The sequence below is a fragment of the Suricata suricatta genome, chromosome 16, assembly GCF_006229205.1.
Source record: "Suricata suricatta isolate VVHF042 chromosome 16, meerkat_22Aug2017_6uvM2_HiC, whole genome shotgun sequence".
Classification (NCBI taxonomy): Eukaryota; Metazoa; Chordata; class Mammalia; order Carnivora; family Herpestidae; genus Suricata; species Suricata suricatta.
The window spans coordinates 22,594,715-22,611,107 of record NC_043715.1 but is presented as its reverse complement, the minus strand read 5'-3'; the positions used below and the strand labels follow the sequence as shown (position 1 = coordinate 22,611,107).

At 36.4% G+C, this 16,393-nt stretch overlaps 1 protein-coding gene and 1 long non-coding RNA gene across 4 annotated transcripts in view; one reads left to right on the top strand and one right to left on the bottom strand.

The window, feature by feature from the left end:
• The window catches only part of CDH8 (cadherin 8), a 366,110-nt gene that overhangs the window by 40,359 nt on the left and 309,358 nt on the right, over nucleotides 1–16,393 (bottom strand). For all 3 annotated transcript variants that reach the window (XM_029925787.1, XM_029925786.1, XM_029925788.1), the window contains one exon: nucleotides 14,298–14,415. In XM_029925787.1, the coding sequence (XP_029781647.1) occupies nucleotides 14,298–14,415 (118 nt within the window). The remainder of the gene's footprint in view (nucleotides 1–14,297; nucleotides 14,416–16,393) is intronic.
• On the top strand, nucleotides 5,247–15,022 carry LOC115280725. The gene is made up of 3 exons (XR_003903900.1): nucleotides 5,247–5,344; nucleotides 6,859–6,977; nucleotides 14,860–15,022. It is a non-coding gene; the product is annotated as an uncharacterized LOC115280725 (long non-coding RNA).

Sequence of the window (16,393 nt, the reverse complement as noted above, 5' to 3'; positions counted from 1 at the left end):
GGTGCAGTAGGCATGACTTTGAGTAGATAATGAAAGAAAATGCAAAATGCTAATTGATTCATGATGTGGTTTCATCTTAGCTTGGGCAAACCATGCAGTATTTAATATATAGTAGCAGAATATTTACTATTGAAGCTTGAAAAGATGTGAGTTCTTTGTGTACCATCTTTCATTTATGCATGTGAGAGGGTTTTCTTTTTTTTAATATTTTTACATTGTAGTACTTGTTTTCCTTGTTGGGGTGTTTGCTTATTTAATACATTCCATCAAGGACAGAAATTACATGCTGTTTTTTTCCCCCCATAGGAAGTGTGTCTTGGGCTTTTCCCTTATTATTTGCTTTACTTTTTTTTTTCTTTTTTCTCTTCTTTTTTTTGGTGGTGGGGGTGGTTAGGTTTAAATGAAGTTGCTTTTACAACACCAAAGACTTAATCATCCATTTCCTACATATCTGTTTTTTTTTTTAAACTGACCTTCCTGTATGTCTTCTGAGTGTGACAGAGCTGTCAATCAAGTGGCTTGCCTCCGTGAAAGTAGGGACTTCTCCATGCTGACCCATCAGGGGTCTGGGGCTGCTGCTAGCCTGAGGTTGACTTTGTATGAATTTTTAAAAAATAGTTTATTGTCAAATTGGTTTCCATACAACACCCAGTGCTCTTTCCCACAAGTGCCCTCCTCCATGACCATCACCTCTTTTCCCCCCTCCCCCTTCCCCTTCAACCCTCAGTTCATTTTCAGTATTAAGTAGTCTCTCAAGTTTTGCATCCCTCTCTCTCCCCAACTCTCTTTTCCTCTTCCCCTCCCCCTGGTCCTCCATTAGGTTTCTCCTGGTCTCCTGTTAGATGACTTTGTGTGAATTAAGAGATGGATTCACCTTTGGGCAGCTACAGCCTTAAAGGGCTCAAGGGCTTGAAATGAAATCAGGCCTTTCTGAGAATAGAGAAGGAAGACTCCCTGGGGTCATAACTTCTCATGGGGAAAATGGGCTGGTTTTCTATTGCTGTTCACCCCAGAGCCAAGGGCCTCGGACAGGGAATAGCACACAAAACTGTTCACAGCAGCCCTGAGGATATTTGATGTCCATGAATACAGAGAATGGCTCAGTTGAGTCACATGATCATCTCCTGGGCCATACTATGACCTTTTAACCAGGAGTTGATAGGGAACCCAGGATAAAGAGAATCTCTCAGTCAGAAATACCAAGCTGTGAGATATGTATAGACCTGATCCTTCAGGAAGCTTTTTTTCCTTCTCTTTAAAGAGATTGTGCAGGGATAGCAAGATAACAACAGAGAAAGAAAGTAGAAGTACTAGGGAAAAACAGATCTTGGGACATCTAGGTCTCATCATTAGAGAATCATATAAACTCTGGACTTTCTGTTATTTGGGCTGATTTACTTTTATAGCTCAGGTAGTTTGAGTAGGGTTGTCTGTAACCAAATAAGTCTTAATAAATATATGTACACTCTCCATCTAGTTTTTCCTAAGACTTGAAGGGTAGGCTTTTCATGAGCTCTTTTGTGTGAAGGTACATTAAATGCATTCATTCATTCACCAGCCTTTTATGTTCCTTAACCACAGCCACCATTTATTGATCCTCCATTTGAGCACATATATTGTATCCTAAGTTTGGATAATCCTTAAAAACTCCTCACAATGCTGTAAGTAATGCCTAGGTGAATCCATTTTAAGAGAAGATTCAGGCTGAGAGGTGGAATAGCTCATTAAGGATCATCTAGCAAGTGATGGAGTCCAGTTTCTTCTCAACCTGTGGGAATTGGGCTTCCTACTGTGTGTGATTGTCTTTGTCATTGCTCACTTACATCACGGTTGCCTCTGAGAATATTTTACATATTTTAGAAGCTGGAGGAAGACAAGAATTGTGTGGGATCAAATGTAATAGAATCACAGTTGTGAGCGCCTATGCTTCCTCCTCCCCCATGATTTTCCTCACATTGTAACTGCCCCCCCGCCTTCCTCTAAGAGAACAAACTGATGCATGATATACAGGAGGATCAGACCCCCTGCAATGTGAATGGGCTTCTGTGAGCCCAACAGTCATGGCCCTAAAAGAGTGGAGTTTGCAGGGACCCAGTGATTACTTAGCACCTAATGACCTTTATCTGTTCTTGGCCTTGGTTTCCTAAGTTTCATTGGATCTAAAAAATAGTGATAACTTTCCTGAATCTTACTTTGTTGATGAACATTGTTGCCCTTTGACAGGGCCATATGTCTCTCATGTAATAAGCACCTTGGCTGGCTACTATTCTTAAGGAGAGTCCTGGGTGTGAGCATCTCTGTCCCTGGCAGTGAGATTTTTTTTCTCTTTTTCTTTTTTCTTTTTATTTTTTTTGGAAATTCCTGCTGCTACACCAGCCTCACTAATTCAGCTGTCGCTATTCCTCTTTGCAGTCAGCATACTGAGGTCTAGAATGCATTTCAGGGTAGGTTGTATATGGGTAGCTTAATCCCTTAAAGCCCATCCTCACCTGATGTCCACTTCCTTCTTTTTTCTGGAAGGTCCCACCAATTTTGCTATTTAGTCCACTGGAATTATGATATAAACACTCTTGCTACTTTTCTGTTCTTTGCCACTGTTATGTTACCATTACCCTTTAAAGAGGAAGGGCCCTGAAGAGAGAAATTTATGATGTAGAGCTCCATGTTCTGTACTTATAAACAAGACCCAGCACGTACCCCAATAATGCATTTCCAGGAAAAGCCTGCACAGCCCAAACGTGGATTTTAAATTCTCACACTGCAATTCCGATCTTGGAAATTGTGCTTTTGAGAAAAATGAATATGCAATTCCTTGATAATGGCACTTGGCTTATTTTGGAAGGCATTCTATGAAGGGATTAAGCAAGTGAGTAATAGAATAAACACAATGACTGCCTTTGGAAATGTGCTTCTTTAAAAGAGCCCTCAGTTTGTCTCTAGTCTACTTTCGGTGGGGTGTTGATCTAGGTGACCTGAGCTTTGCCCCCAGCACGATTTGTTGTTGTGATCAACAACTTAGGTGTTGTACCGAAGTTGTTATTTTTGTTCCCTCCAGTTCTCCTTCAGATTCACTATTTGAAATACTGTATTTTATTGATTCTAACATATATATGTGTATATGTATGATTCTAACATATATATGTTTTAATATATATGAAATAAGGATATGTCTTATAGTTAAGGGCATGTTGTATTGTCAGCTATTTAAATGGAATGTTATTTTTCAAAATTGGACATAAATTAATGGTGTATCTCTTTAATAATACTGTATATTTGATGATATTAAAGTTTTAGGGCATCCAATTAAGTTGCCAGGTTTACCCAACTAACACTGTGATGGTCTTCTCTAATGCTTAGCTAATAGTTTTTAGCCTTCTATATTTTGAGAAAAGGAACCACAAGTGTTTGAAAACTATAAATAAAATATCAGTAGTTTTGCTGAGGAAATGTTCTAGGAGTAAAGTGCAAGGCTTTGAAAGGCAGTAAATGCTCCTGGTAAGACTGCACATTTATCAGGTTGGTAGCCTCATTCTGTGTCTGCCACTTCAATTAACATAGTTGAGCTTCAATTTCTCATCTGTAAAATGGCAATGATAATGCTCACCCTGAATATGTACTTTAGAGATCAATGGATAGACAGCTATACTGTAAACAATATGAAATAATAGGTGCTCAGAAAACTTTAGCATTTTTTTTCTTGCTATTTGATATATAACCCATACAGAGAAGTAGAGTGCAGATTTATCTTAAAATAACTGCAGGACTTCTAAGTAAAATCCTCAACAGGGATATAAGCATACTTTCTAATGTGTATAATCTTTTTTAATGTTTTCCAATTAAAGATATTTGTAAACAATCATATTTCTATGCAATGTTAGTTTATTCCTCAAAAATGACTTCTTGTAAAATTAAACATCAGCTTTGGAATACATACAAATTTTAGAAAGACATAAAGGCTAGAACAGAATTAATATAGGGGCACAGATTTTCTTCTTGTTTTTCCCTGCACAAAGTGTGAACTTAATATAATTTTCTGTGTACATTTTAGTCATTTTACTTTGGGAGAAAAATAGTGATTTTGGGATAATTTTCTCCTAACCACTCTAAAACTTTCTTTGTTGAACATTTGCCCAATGACATTGGGAAGTTTCTTGTCAACTGATGTTGAAACTACGGGTTTCAGAACATGGGCTGAGATATTATTTATTTAATTTTAAGACTTAAAACTATGCACTGAGAGACCTGTTTCATCTATATATCACTGGTGTACATAGTGTGTGTTTATGTCAATTTATTTCCCAGCCTTACTAGAAATGTTATGTATGTGTGTGTATGTGTCTTAAAACCTCCTAAATGTGTAGGACACATTTTTTATTCTCTGAAAAACATCAAGAATGTACACAGACATACTCAAAATGGTAAGAGCCTCATCATTCATGTCCTTTTGGGAACCAAGCTAAGTCTTCCCTTATTGTTCCTTAAAGTATGTTTCTGGTATATCTGACCATTCTCTCTTTTGTAATTAGCACACTCTGCACATAACAGTGTTTTCATTTCTCCAAACTTTACTCAAGCTCTAATTTTTTGAGAGACCTTCCTTATAAATCAAAAGTAATCCAGTAATTACATATCTTCATAAAACTCTTATGCTTCCTGTCCCCACCCTTAGAAGATAGGCAAGGCTACCAAACCCTGAGCTATTAGAATCATGTGTCATATGTTTATTGAGCTCTTTAGGTGTATGGAAACTATTTAATTCTTTAATATGTCCAGAATTCTGCCCAAACATACTGAGAAAGAGAACCTGTAATATTGTAGGGGCATATTTTCTAATAATACTATCTGGTATTTTAATATGAATGAGATTTGGTATAATTATTTCTGGTATAAAGATGACTTCCATATGCATTATGTCTTTTGAAGGTTGATAAAGAAGACAAAGCACACAAAACATCACATAAGTTCTAGGTACTGCCCTTGGCACTTACCGTGCATTCTTTCATTTGTTCATCACAGCATTTTCATTTTAACATTATCAAACACGGTCTGTTACAGAAAGCTAAAAGCTCTGTCCAAAGTCACATCTGCATTAATTGGTGGATGCGGAATCTGTCTGTTTTCCAAGTCTGTGATATTTCTCCAAATAGCACGGGTTTGCACACTCAGTATATTAGAATATGTGACTCTTTAGCTCTCCAGCAGTAACCCATTCATTTTGTAGGAGGAAAAAATTGAAGTCCAAAGAAAAGTACATCACAGTGTGACCTTGATGGAATGAGAAATGATGGTCTGGCCAAGTGAAAGCATGAAACTTGGAGAAAGATGATTGTGCTCAGCGTACCAGGTACAGTATCCCCTTTTTCTCAGACTGCCCTAAGATAAACAGCCATCAAAAGGCTGAGAATAATCTACTCAAACAATAGAGGAAGAAAATTCTAGTAAGCACTCTACTAGGATGAAAGCAAAGGTAATGGGTGACCCAGCAAGGTCCAAGGAAACAATTATGAAGTGCATCAGTACATTCATTCTGGTAGCTCTTTAGGGAACAGATAGAAAATGAACCCAATGCCATGTCCAAACATCATATTAGCATCCTCTGGTTGATAGAGGACCTCAGTAAACAGTAACCACTGACTAGCTAAAACCTGGTCACTGACAGGTATTTGAACCAACACTGGGTAGGAACTGGAAAAGACATAAACTATATCTAACGAGGCTTGGATCAGAACTCTGATGGATTCTAAAAACCTGCAAAAGTGGATACATCAGCCCCCATCCACCCCATCAGCTCCTGCCTGAATTACAGTGATGCCTAGGGATCACCTTGAATTTGGAAAGAACTCCCCAGCATGACCTGACTGGAGTCAGACGCACATTGAGTAGTGTGCTTCCACTTGTCTGAGTGCAGGCCTAGTGAGGGCACCAATCTGAAACTCACAGGGAGAATTCGTTACCTCGGACTATGGATGCATGTCACCATCCTGATCAGCACAATGCTTTGTAAAGATGAAAACTCTTTTTTATGTAGGGCCAGTTTTACAAGTTGGGTGAGGTCGAAGAGGGACCTTTGTTTAGGACGATACAGAAGTTAGAATGTGTGATCATTTCTCCCCAAATCATAGTATTTTGCAGCCTAGCCTGTGAATTTCTCCACTATATGACAAAGATCCATGTTAAATTACAGCCTTACTTTCTGTGAATTCAAATTAGTATAAGACTGAGATGTGAGAACAAAAATACACTGTACAGGAGGACCAAAACAGTTTCTGTTTAATTCACTGCTTTGTTTGCAATTTCAGGTTAGTGCCTAGCACATGGTAGACACTAACTAAATAGATATTGAATGAATGGGTGAATAAAGATATACTGTCTTATTAATAACCTAAGAGGATAACGGGGGAGACGTTCCTTGACTCATGTGTCCGCCCTAGCCATTACCACACTGCCCTGCAGGGGGAAAAAAAAAAAAGAAAAAAGAAAAGAAAAAAAATGTTTAACAGCCACTGTTAAACATTCCCTTGTCTGCTCACAGATGCGGGGAACCTGAGTTCTTCTGAATGATTGGCAATTAGCTAGTTAGAAATGGAAGGAGCAGTAGATGTGTATTCCAGATAAAGGGAAGGGAGACTGGATGTAAAAAGCATCGTAGGTTTTGCGTGTTCAAGGACGTATAAGGAATACAGATGACAAGAACAAGTTTGAAGGGAGAGAGTGATGGATAATAAAATTGGGGAGAGAGACATTCTTTGCCATTGCCTATTTTAATTGTACACCCTCACTGATTTCTTAAAATACATTTGACATTCCGTATTTAACATTTAAGATCTTCCTAATCTTTTTTTTTTTTTTTTTACTAAGGTTCTCCAAAATAAAAAAAAATTTCTATCAAGTCTCAAATGTTCCACTTGCTAGTATATAGAGTTGTATGGAACTGGATCTGGAGAGCGAAAACTCAGCTCTACGGACATCTACAATTTGTAAGTCCACTTTATTTTTAGCCATTATTATGTTATGGTAATGAGGATTGTATTCAAAGAAAAATTTCATTTATCCAAAAATTATTCTTTACCATTTTTCCTCTCCTTTGCTTTACTTATGGCTGATGTTTAATCACTGGCCCCTCAGGTTACAGGCAGTTAAATATCATATCATTAGTTACCACCCAAATGCCTTATTTTCATTGCCTTGTTTATATTTTTGTTTGTTGCCTTGGGTATGAGTATGGGTTTGTTGCAGTAGGCTGAGGGATTCAGGAAGCTTACAAAATTATAAAAAAAGAAGGGAAATAAGGAAAGGAAACTAATCTTTATTGATTACCTTCAATTTACCAGAAACTGAACTTAGCACATTTTTAAAAATTAATATTTTCTTATTCAAAACAACATATGGGTGATCATTATTTCAATTTTATAGATAAAAGTTCAAGATTTTTCAGCTATTTGTGGAAGTTCTCACAGATTATAACCAAAAGAGCCAGGATTCAAAGCGAAATACTGTTAACTATGAACCTCATGCTGTGGTATAACCCACATGGTCTTTTACTCTTCATTCTACTTCCTCCCAAGTCAACTTTTAAAATGTTTACATGAGTGTCCCCTTTACTGTTTCCAAATTATTTCTCTGCCTTCTCTATCCACTTGAATAAACCAAGGGATCCCAAGCACATAATACGTACTATTTGGGTCACATCCCTACATATGACATCCCTAGAAGACCACATATACCTAATGTTGTACCTATAAAGTGCTCAAAATCAACTCAGACTTCTTTGCTGAAGGGAGATAAAATGATTGTCAGCTACATTTAATACTTTTTTAGAAAAGGAGAATTTGCATCGACTGACAGCTCATTGTGTTTCACCATTCAATTTTAATATTCGCTGTGCTTACCAAAAGGACAGTCATGTTTATTTGGCACCCACAAAATCCCAAGATCTATTTTTATGCTTGTAAACAGATCAGTAAATGCATTATTTTTTAATGGCACAAACAAGAAAGCGGTCCAAACAAGATTTGATAAATAGAAAACATTTCTCTGAGTAATTCTCTTTACTCTTCTTGATGTTCAATTGACTTCCTTATTTTCTATTTTTTTCTTTTGAAGCAAAAGTCTCAGAAAGCAAATTCTCAGTAAAAAGATTCTATGTCCTAAGGGTTCTTTTTAAGGTAACTACAATAGCTTTAAGATAACTAAGCATGTACCAATTTATCTCTTAGTTTTTCTGTTTTGAAAATTTTCAGAATTAGAGGGATGCCTGGGTGGTTCAGCAGCTTAAGTGTCTGACTCTTGATTTCAGCTCAGGTCATGATCTCACAGTTAGTGGGTTTGAGCCTGGGATTCTCTCTCTCTCCCCCTCTCTGCCCCTCCCCAGCTCATGCTGTCTCTCAAAATAAATACATTAAGTAAATAAACATTGAAATTGTTTTTTCTTAATTAGATTGCTCTATCCAGACCATAAATGATTTAGCAAATTGACTGGGAGACTGAATCAGTTTATAACTTTGAATAGCATATGGACAAGCACACATGTAAGTCTATGCCATTTATCTAAATTATATCCCTGGTAGTTAGTGATCTCAGAATTCAATTGTCTCCCACAGTATACACTAAAAATAAATATGAAGCAGTGCGATCTCTGAATAGAGCAATAGTTTTAGGATTTTCAGTATATGCAAAGGAAACTATTTGGAAAGCACTCTTGTATTATTATTTAAAAGAGAAAAATAACAAGAGTTTTATTAAAACCACTTAAGCAAAGAAAATCTAGTTTTCTGATCCCAACTCTACAATCATATGCCACTTGGAAAGTGGAAGCACAGATCTGTTATCTATTTTTCTTAGCTTGCACATCATCCTTAATTACAGTTTAGACGACAAAATGAAACATAAATGGCTTTTTATCAACGGAACATTGCTAGAAGCATAAACAATAAATTATGAATTACTGAAGCAGAAGCCTTTTGGATCATGTATGCATAATGCTGCTCTGCATATTTGGGATCCCAGTTGGACCTCCTGTTTCATGCAAATTGAATACTACCTTTTACAATTCAACATTGACAAAAAGTACCATGCTTCATGTGGGTCAGAGCTGACACCTTAAATGGAAAAGACCTCTTTCGATGTTTGGTGCTGTGTGTGTGCTGTGGAAAATTCCTGTGTGTGAGCAGAATCAACAGGGTCACCATATTGCAAACATACATATATAGGTATTCATTATCGCACTCACACAGGCAAAGGGTTTTCACTTGTTGCTTAGGTATGGTTGCCTGGGAAACCTGATGAAATGGATCTGCTGTGGCTGAGGGATGGCGGCTTTCGTAAGAGCCACTTGAGGAAAGATGTTATTTTGGACAAGTCCAGTCTTAGTTTCAAAGCAGGCTGGGGTATTGGAAGAATTCCAGGAGGATTGAGGTGGCCAGAAAAGGACAACTAGATTTTAAAGTGGCCCTCTTTGCTCTGGATCATCAGGAAAACCTTTCAAGTCCAGTTTTCCCTGGATGGGGGCACAGCAGGCTTCAGGAGAAAGAGAGAGGGGCTCTGTCTCAAAGCCTCCATCTGGACTACAGCAGAGGCATGTGTGAGGATTGAGCCTGAGTAAAGATGGAGGACAGAGGGCCAGCTCTGGCTGGCCTGGGATCAGGGAAATCCACTTCCACCTTCAGGCAGCAAATTTCAGTTTTGTGGCAAGAGGAGAGTGAGATAAGTTGACATTCTTCAAAAAAGCAAAGGAAGATTGCCTTTAATCTTCCAGCCTGTGCAAAATGATTCCACAGGGTGTATGTGTTAGGAGGCTGTGGGTGTTTGAAACAACTTGATATGCTAGAATGAAAACTAATCCCATCGAGTTGGAAGTTGGGGTCACCTATTGTGTGGAGAAAGCTGAGTTTCATTTTGGCACAGGAGAAAGAAAGAAAAGTCCTTATATTTAAAAACAGATCTAAGAATCCCACAACTATTTCCAAGGCCAGTAAATATTTTAATTCTTTATCTTCTCCTTCTCCTCATCCTTTTTTTCCCTTTTATCTTTCTATTATAATACTATTTAGATTGCAACACATTACTAAGCAGTTTTCCTGCAATGTATTCTAGTAAGGATGAAGGTTTTCAAAACTACCACTGAGGCCACTTTCACAATTACTGTACAATATCCAAAAATTAATGGAGTTGGAGGTGCAATGAGACTGGCTGAAAATGATAAGCCATAGGAGACGGAACATAGCATAGGAATTTAAGAATCAATAGATTAATCTAATGAGGATCTTGTCCCATTTACAGATGAAGATTTTTTAGTTTGTTTTTGTTTTTGTTTTATGTGCCAGACATTGTGCTAAGAGCTCTCTAAGACCTTGATTACACATATCTGTCACAGCACACCTATGGGGTAAATAGGTAATGTTATCCTGGTATTGCAGATGAGGAAACTGTAGCTTAAAATAATCAACCAGCAGTCTGTATTCTTACAAGGGATTCTTCTAGAGGATAAAAGACATAAAACACATATTACTTGAAACCGGCCAGTCAGTTGAGATGGAGACCCTCCGCCCACCCCCCCCCCCGCCTTCCCTCGGCCAAAACAAAGCATGAATTCTATTCTAAACAGAGAACCATGTTCTGGACGTTGAGATTGCCCAGGTGCATTTGTACTAAAGCTCTAGCCAGCATCAACATTATCCAAATTAATTATCACAATTATACCTGTGGAGTGAGGTACTTATCAATAGGGTTTGGTCATAAAGGAGATATCAAGAAAAGAAACAAAATTAGTATCATCAGGTACTCTGGTTCCCTCCTGTCTTTTCTTAAGCCTAACCAAGGTGTAATTAAGGTCAAGTTTATTGTCTACTTCTTTCCCTTTTATAATGTCCTCTTTGTGTTTTTCCTCATTTATCTATACACATGATTCAAATATTTCAGTATAAAATGTGAAGACTCCCCTTTTGCCAGACTGCTCTCTGGCAATTCCAATCAAATCTTTTAACTACAATGTGCAGGCTGGAGAAGATCATGTTTCTGGCAGACCTGAAATTTTCTGCAAGCAAGATATTTCTGTATCTATGAAAGGTCCATTTATCTTCCTTGTCTTGTTATATTAAATTGTTGAGTATCTTCCATTTTCATGGTTAGAATGGAGGCCAACCCTGCAATGTGGTCAGCAAAAAACTCAATTTGTTTCTAAATTCACTCAACTGGAAGATGGAGAAACCAATGTCTGGGCCATATAATTTAGAAAACGTGAGATGCTGTGATCGGTGTATATATGTGATAACACTCATTATATTTTTGACCTTTGCTTTCACCTTTATGGGTGTTTAAGGTTGCTCTCCTAATCTGGATCAAATATGAATCTCATATACTCAGAAAGAGAATTATTTGTAAAATCACTCAACTGTGTAGGAGATAGGAGACAGCTAATTTCTATCTCATTTTGTCTTTGATTATGAATTAGTCAGCCAAAAATTGCAAAAGGACCAATCTATACAAGGGAGGGGAAAGATCACAGTAACTTCAAGTTGAAAGACATGGCTACAGTTTCCTTAGAAAATGCCAAATACTAAAACCATCTCCCATAAAGATCTAATTAAGCAGGGGAATAATCTGCCATCAATTATAAATTTGGATATACTGGCTCTTGCAAAATATTAACCTTCATCTGGGGGGCTGGGACTTCTAATTCATGACACTCACAGTGGAGAAACCACAACTAATGACCATTTTAAAGTCCATTTTATGTAGGAAAAAATATTATAAATATGATTATATCATTTGATTCTCACCATCTGATAAAATATACCATAGTTTTAAAGTAAATAATGTCTTGTATTTGGATTTTTAAATTGTATTTGTATTCCTTTATCATTAACAGGGAATGGGTAATAGGCTAACAAAATATTAATTTATCATCAACTTCTCCATCTATCTCTATCATTTTAAATCTGACAACTTTTTTCCATTACTTTGTTTCTACATGTGAAGAAGGGACCATCCCCCTCATTTTTATAGCAACTATCCAGATGCCAATAAGCATCTGTCTGTGGAGCAAAACTTGTGAATTTCTGATCTAGGAAAAGGAAAATAGAGTATAAATAATACGTATCTATTCCAAAGACTAGTGAGCTCATAATTTACTTTATGGAGAAGTTGAATATTTGGATCGTAAATCCAAAATCAGAGTGAACATATGTCCTGATTTCCACAAGACAGTCCTGGTTATGGTTTTTTTTTTTCCAGGAACAAATATAAGTAGCAACCCCTTTCACTTTAAAAAAGGTTCCAGTTGGAATAATAAATTATATGGTCACTTTTTGCAAAATAAACACACAACTTAAACCGTTGTGGCACAGAGAATGCTCTTTCCACAAGACATTTGTAATACCTGGCATCTTTTTCATTTTTTCTCAGTTATTTTACACACACACACACACACACACACACACACACACAAATTGTGACATAAATTAAAAGTGTAACTTCCATTTTCTAGTTTCAAAGTAAAACATAATACACATATTATTAAATATTCTTTTAAAGGGCTTATTGAACTGTGTGATAGGGCAAAAGAAGTTACTTAAGTGTGCAAGCTCTGAGTTTTTACTGCTTCCAAAATTTAGAAAAAATGCAGAAAATTCATTTACTGTCAGACTAAAATCCCGTCTTTAAAAGATTTAGGGTATAACAAATATAGTACAAAATTGCACTTTCCTTGGCACTCCAAACAGCCTCTCATTCATTCGCAACATGTTTATGTAGTCAACATGGCTGTGACAGGCCATACGTCTATTACAGACCTATCTTGAAATTGCATGCCCAGAATATGCCAAGAAGCTCAAAACCTTTGGGATGGGAAAATATTTCTTCACAGAGAATTTTTAAATGTAGAGCATTTCATATGCAAAAATAATGACTGATACCTATTAGCTCACAATCAAAGTGAGCACGGACCACACTTATAACACAGACTTTTAGCTCATCTTGGGACTTCTGGGTTGGCTTTCATCTTAGCCATATTCATGTGAATTTCATAAAAAAGAAATTGTGATAACTGAAAAACAAAGAAAATGTACATAGATTACAGATCCTAATTAGGGAAGGTTAACAAAGGAGTACTCCATTGCTAAGGAGAAAGAACAGGATATCATGTCGATAGTGTTCATTATAGTGGAGGCCAGCTAAATGAGTAATATCTGTATAACCACTTTCCCAGTTCATTTTTGGTGATGCATTTACATTTATCAGAACATCCCTAAGAATTACGTAAACAGCATTATGTTAAAAGGTAAGGCCATAGTATACTTAACAAGAGCCATAAAATGTTGTTTATTTATTTCATGAAGGGAAAGTCATCAAAAATTCACTACCTCCTTGAAACAGAACATAGCAAATAACCCAAATGTCATGAACTAACTTTTACTCTTCTGAGAATAGTTTTTATAGAGACCATTCAGCAATCCAAACAAATGCCTAGAGCAAAGCCAGAAGACAGCTTAAGACAATACATTTATTTTGCTAATCATTCAAAAACGCCTGAAACTAAGTCTTAAATATACCTGAGCCAAAATAAACAGCAAAAAAAAAAATGCTTATTACATACACAGAAGTTTAGGAAACAGAAATATACAGATGAGATAGGCTTTTTAAAACCATAGATCTATAGCCTTCATATGTAATAGACGGTAGTTTTGGGAAACAGTTAATCCAAACTAAGTTCTCAAGAAATAATGAAATGGATTAAACGTTCTCCATGAGTGAAAGACTTAACAATAAAATCAGCTTATATTAGCTCCACAATAACACTGATAAGAAGTGTCCTTCAAGAAGGATTTCCTGATCTAATTGCTATTATCAAAGTTGGTGCAGGCTTAAAACAAACACCTCTAATGTGTACCCACAAACCAGGCAAAATTAGGATAGGCTCTCCCTGACGACTTGGTAAACATTCAATTAAAACTTAGCAACTGTGAAGTATAAGCCAGATCCTTCTCTAACTGATATCTCAGGATCTCAGAATTCCTCGAACTTTCCCATGGGTTAAATCTTACTGTTCATTCTTCAAAGTAAGGTGATTGAGGTATTCCCTGGGATAAAATTAACTTTCACATTAGCAACTTTCTTATCTATTGTTTCAATATTGGAAAGAGGAAGTGATGTAATTACCAAGCCATTAGGCTGATAAGCTAAGTTTCAACTGCTCATGGGTGAACAAAAATTATTTTATTGATATTTTTAGTAAAATTATGAAATTACATCCTATTTTCCAATTTATGTTCCACCCTGTTGCACAAGGCTAATATATTTACCTTCATTTTTCTTGATGGTAAAATTCGGATTGTTGACCATTTCTGGAAGGAGACTGTATAAGAAATAATGTCCGTTTTTGGGATCATCTTTGTCCATGGCACTCACTGTTTGAATGACCTGTAACATAAAACTTGACATCAGCATTTCTGATGACATCAGAGGGTTTATACTGCCTTCAAAAGCAGGGTGACATCTCTTTAGTGGACTGATACTTGGTCCAAGGAATTTTTTTTTTCAGTTTTCTGAATTGTTGTCAATAGTTTGTGCCAAGACCAAGTAGAAACATTTATCACTTTAAAACTTCAGCTTTGATAAATTGATGAATAATAAGGTCATTACCTTTGTGTCCATTTAGTGTCTGTGTCTTAAAATAGCAAATTTAAGGGTATTTCAAAATTCCACTGGGTAATTACAGATTTCTTTCCAATTTGAATATACACGGGCATCTAGAATGAGATTTGGAATTGTTACAGTGATTGTAGTGTGGCTCTTGGGAGGGTCTTGGAAGTAAAGAACTTAAATCTTGAATCCTCAAAATTCCTCTTTTATTTTACTCATCAGGTTACAAATGTTTGCCAAATAGAATGTTCTTTGGCACAAACATCACTTCAACAAACCTTTCTGAAGAGTTGCATCTGTTCCCTCCCAATAATGAATACTGTTTTTAAAGCTGGTGGATAACACATGCAAACAATGCTTTGGAGTGCATCCTGAGATGAATAAATTATAGGGATTAGGAGAATTACCACTGTGCAGAGAACTGTTTGGATAGATACACACTTGGAATCGGTGCCGGTTGAATGTGCTTATTTCCTTTGCAAAGCTGCATTGACTTAGTGCTAAGTTGTTTCTTGGGATGTTAGAGAATCAGCTTAATAATTCATATTTATGATTCTGTGATATTAATCACTTCAATATGAAACACTGGGCAGCAGTTAATGTAGTAAAAATTATAGCTTATACTACCATTGTAAATAACTATGACATAATTTCTTCCAAAAAAATGCCTGTAAAGCATGACAGTCAAGGCGATATCAGATTTACCGTAAAAAGAATTAACAGGGAAATGCTCTCGGGCTTATGAAATTTAGAGAATGTAATGATGAGGCCTAATATATTAGGTTTGTTTGAACTTAGGTCCCATTCAGCTTTGCCAATTTCATTATAGATGAAAAAATGGGTCATTTATTTCCTAGGAAAGGATATCCTTGCCTTGTGACTTATCACCTAAATGAGTGTGAGAACCACAACTGTGAGCATCTAGGACTTTTGTGCATTCTCTATGATAAGCAGTACATTAAGGTTAGGACCTAAAGGAAATAACTTCTCTCAGCTTTTATTTCTCCGTTTTTAAAATGGGACATATTCTTACATGGTAGGGGTTTTGCTTTTGTTAAGGATCTTGTAAAATGTTTTATCATTATTCTTAGCTTGAGTAATAAGATAACAAAAATAGCACAAAATATAGCTCAGGGTTAAGACAGTGAGGTAGTCAGCGAAATGATGGACTCTGAAATTGAACAGCCTTGAGAGAACCCTTAGTTTTACCTTTTAGTCATTGTGACACTGAGGGAGTTACTTTAGTCTTTCTGAAACTCAGTTTCCATGTATTCTAGAATGGCAAAAAGTGCCTTTCTCATAGGGCTCTTTTGATGACTAATGTAAATTCATGTGAATCTTAATATAGTATTTTGTTCCTAGTAAATGCTCACTGAATATTAGTGATCATCCTTATTGTTATTATTTTTTTTATTAGGATCACTACCATTTATTCATGACATAGCCCCATGGTAAGTGTAATGGCTTTGATGTCACCACAACAGTTCCCTAGCCTCATCAGATTAGATGGGAATATAATTGTATTTACTCTATCTGAACACCTAGAATGTTTGCCTTGACATTTAAGTGCAGAGAGATGCCCTGGGCTTCCAGTTTTATAAAAAATAAAAGAATGGAAATCCATCCAAGGAGAGAAGCTGGGATACACAAATCAGTCTTTTATGGCTAGCCTCCATGTACATATATTTAAGAGAAGAATTTGACAAGAACCTTCTTTTAGGCAGTTATAAAGAACAGAGAGAGGGGGAAAGTTATT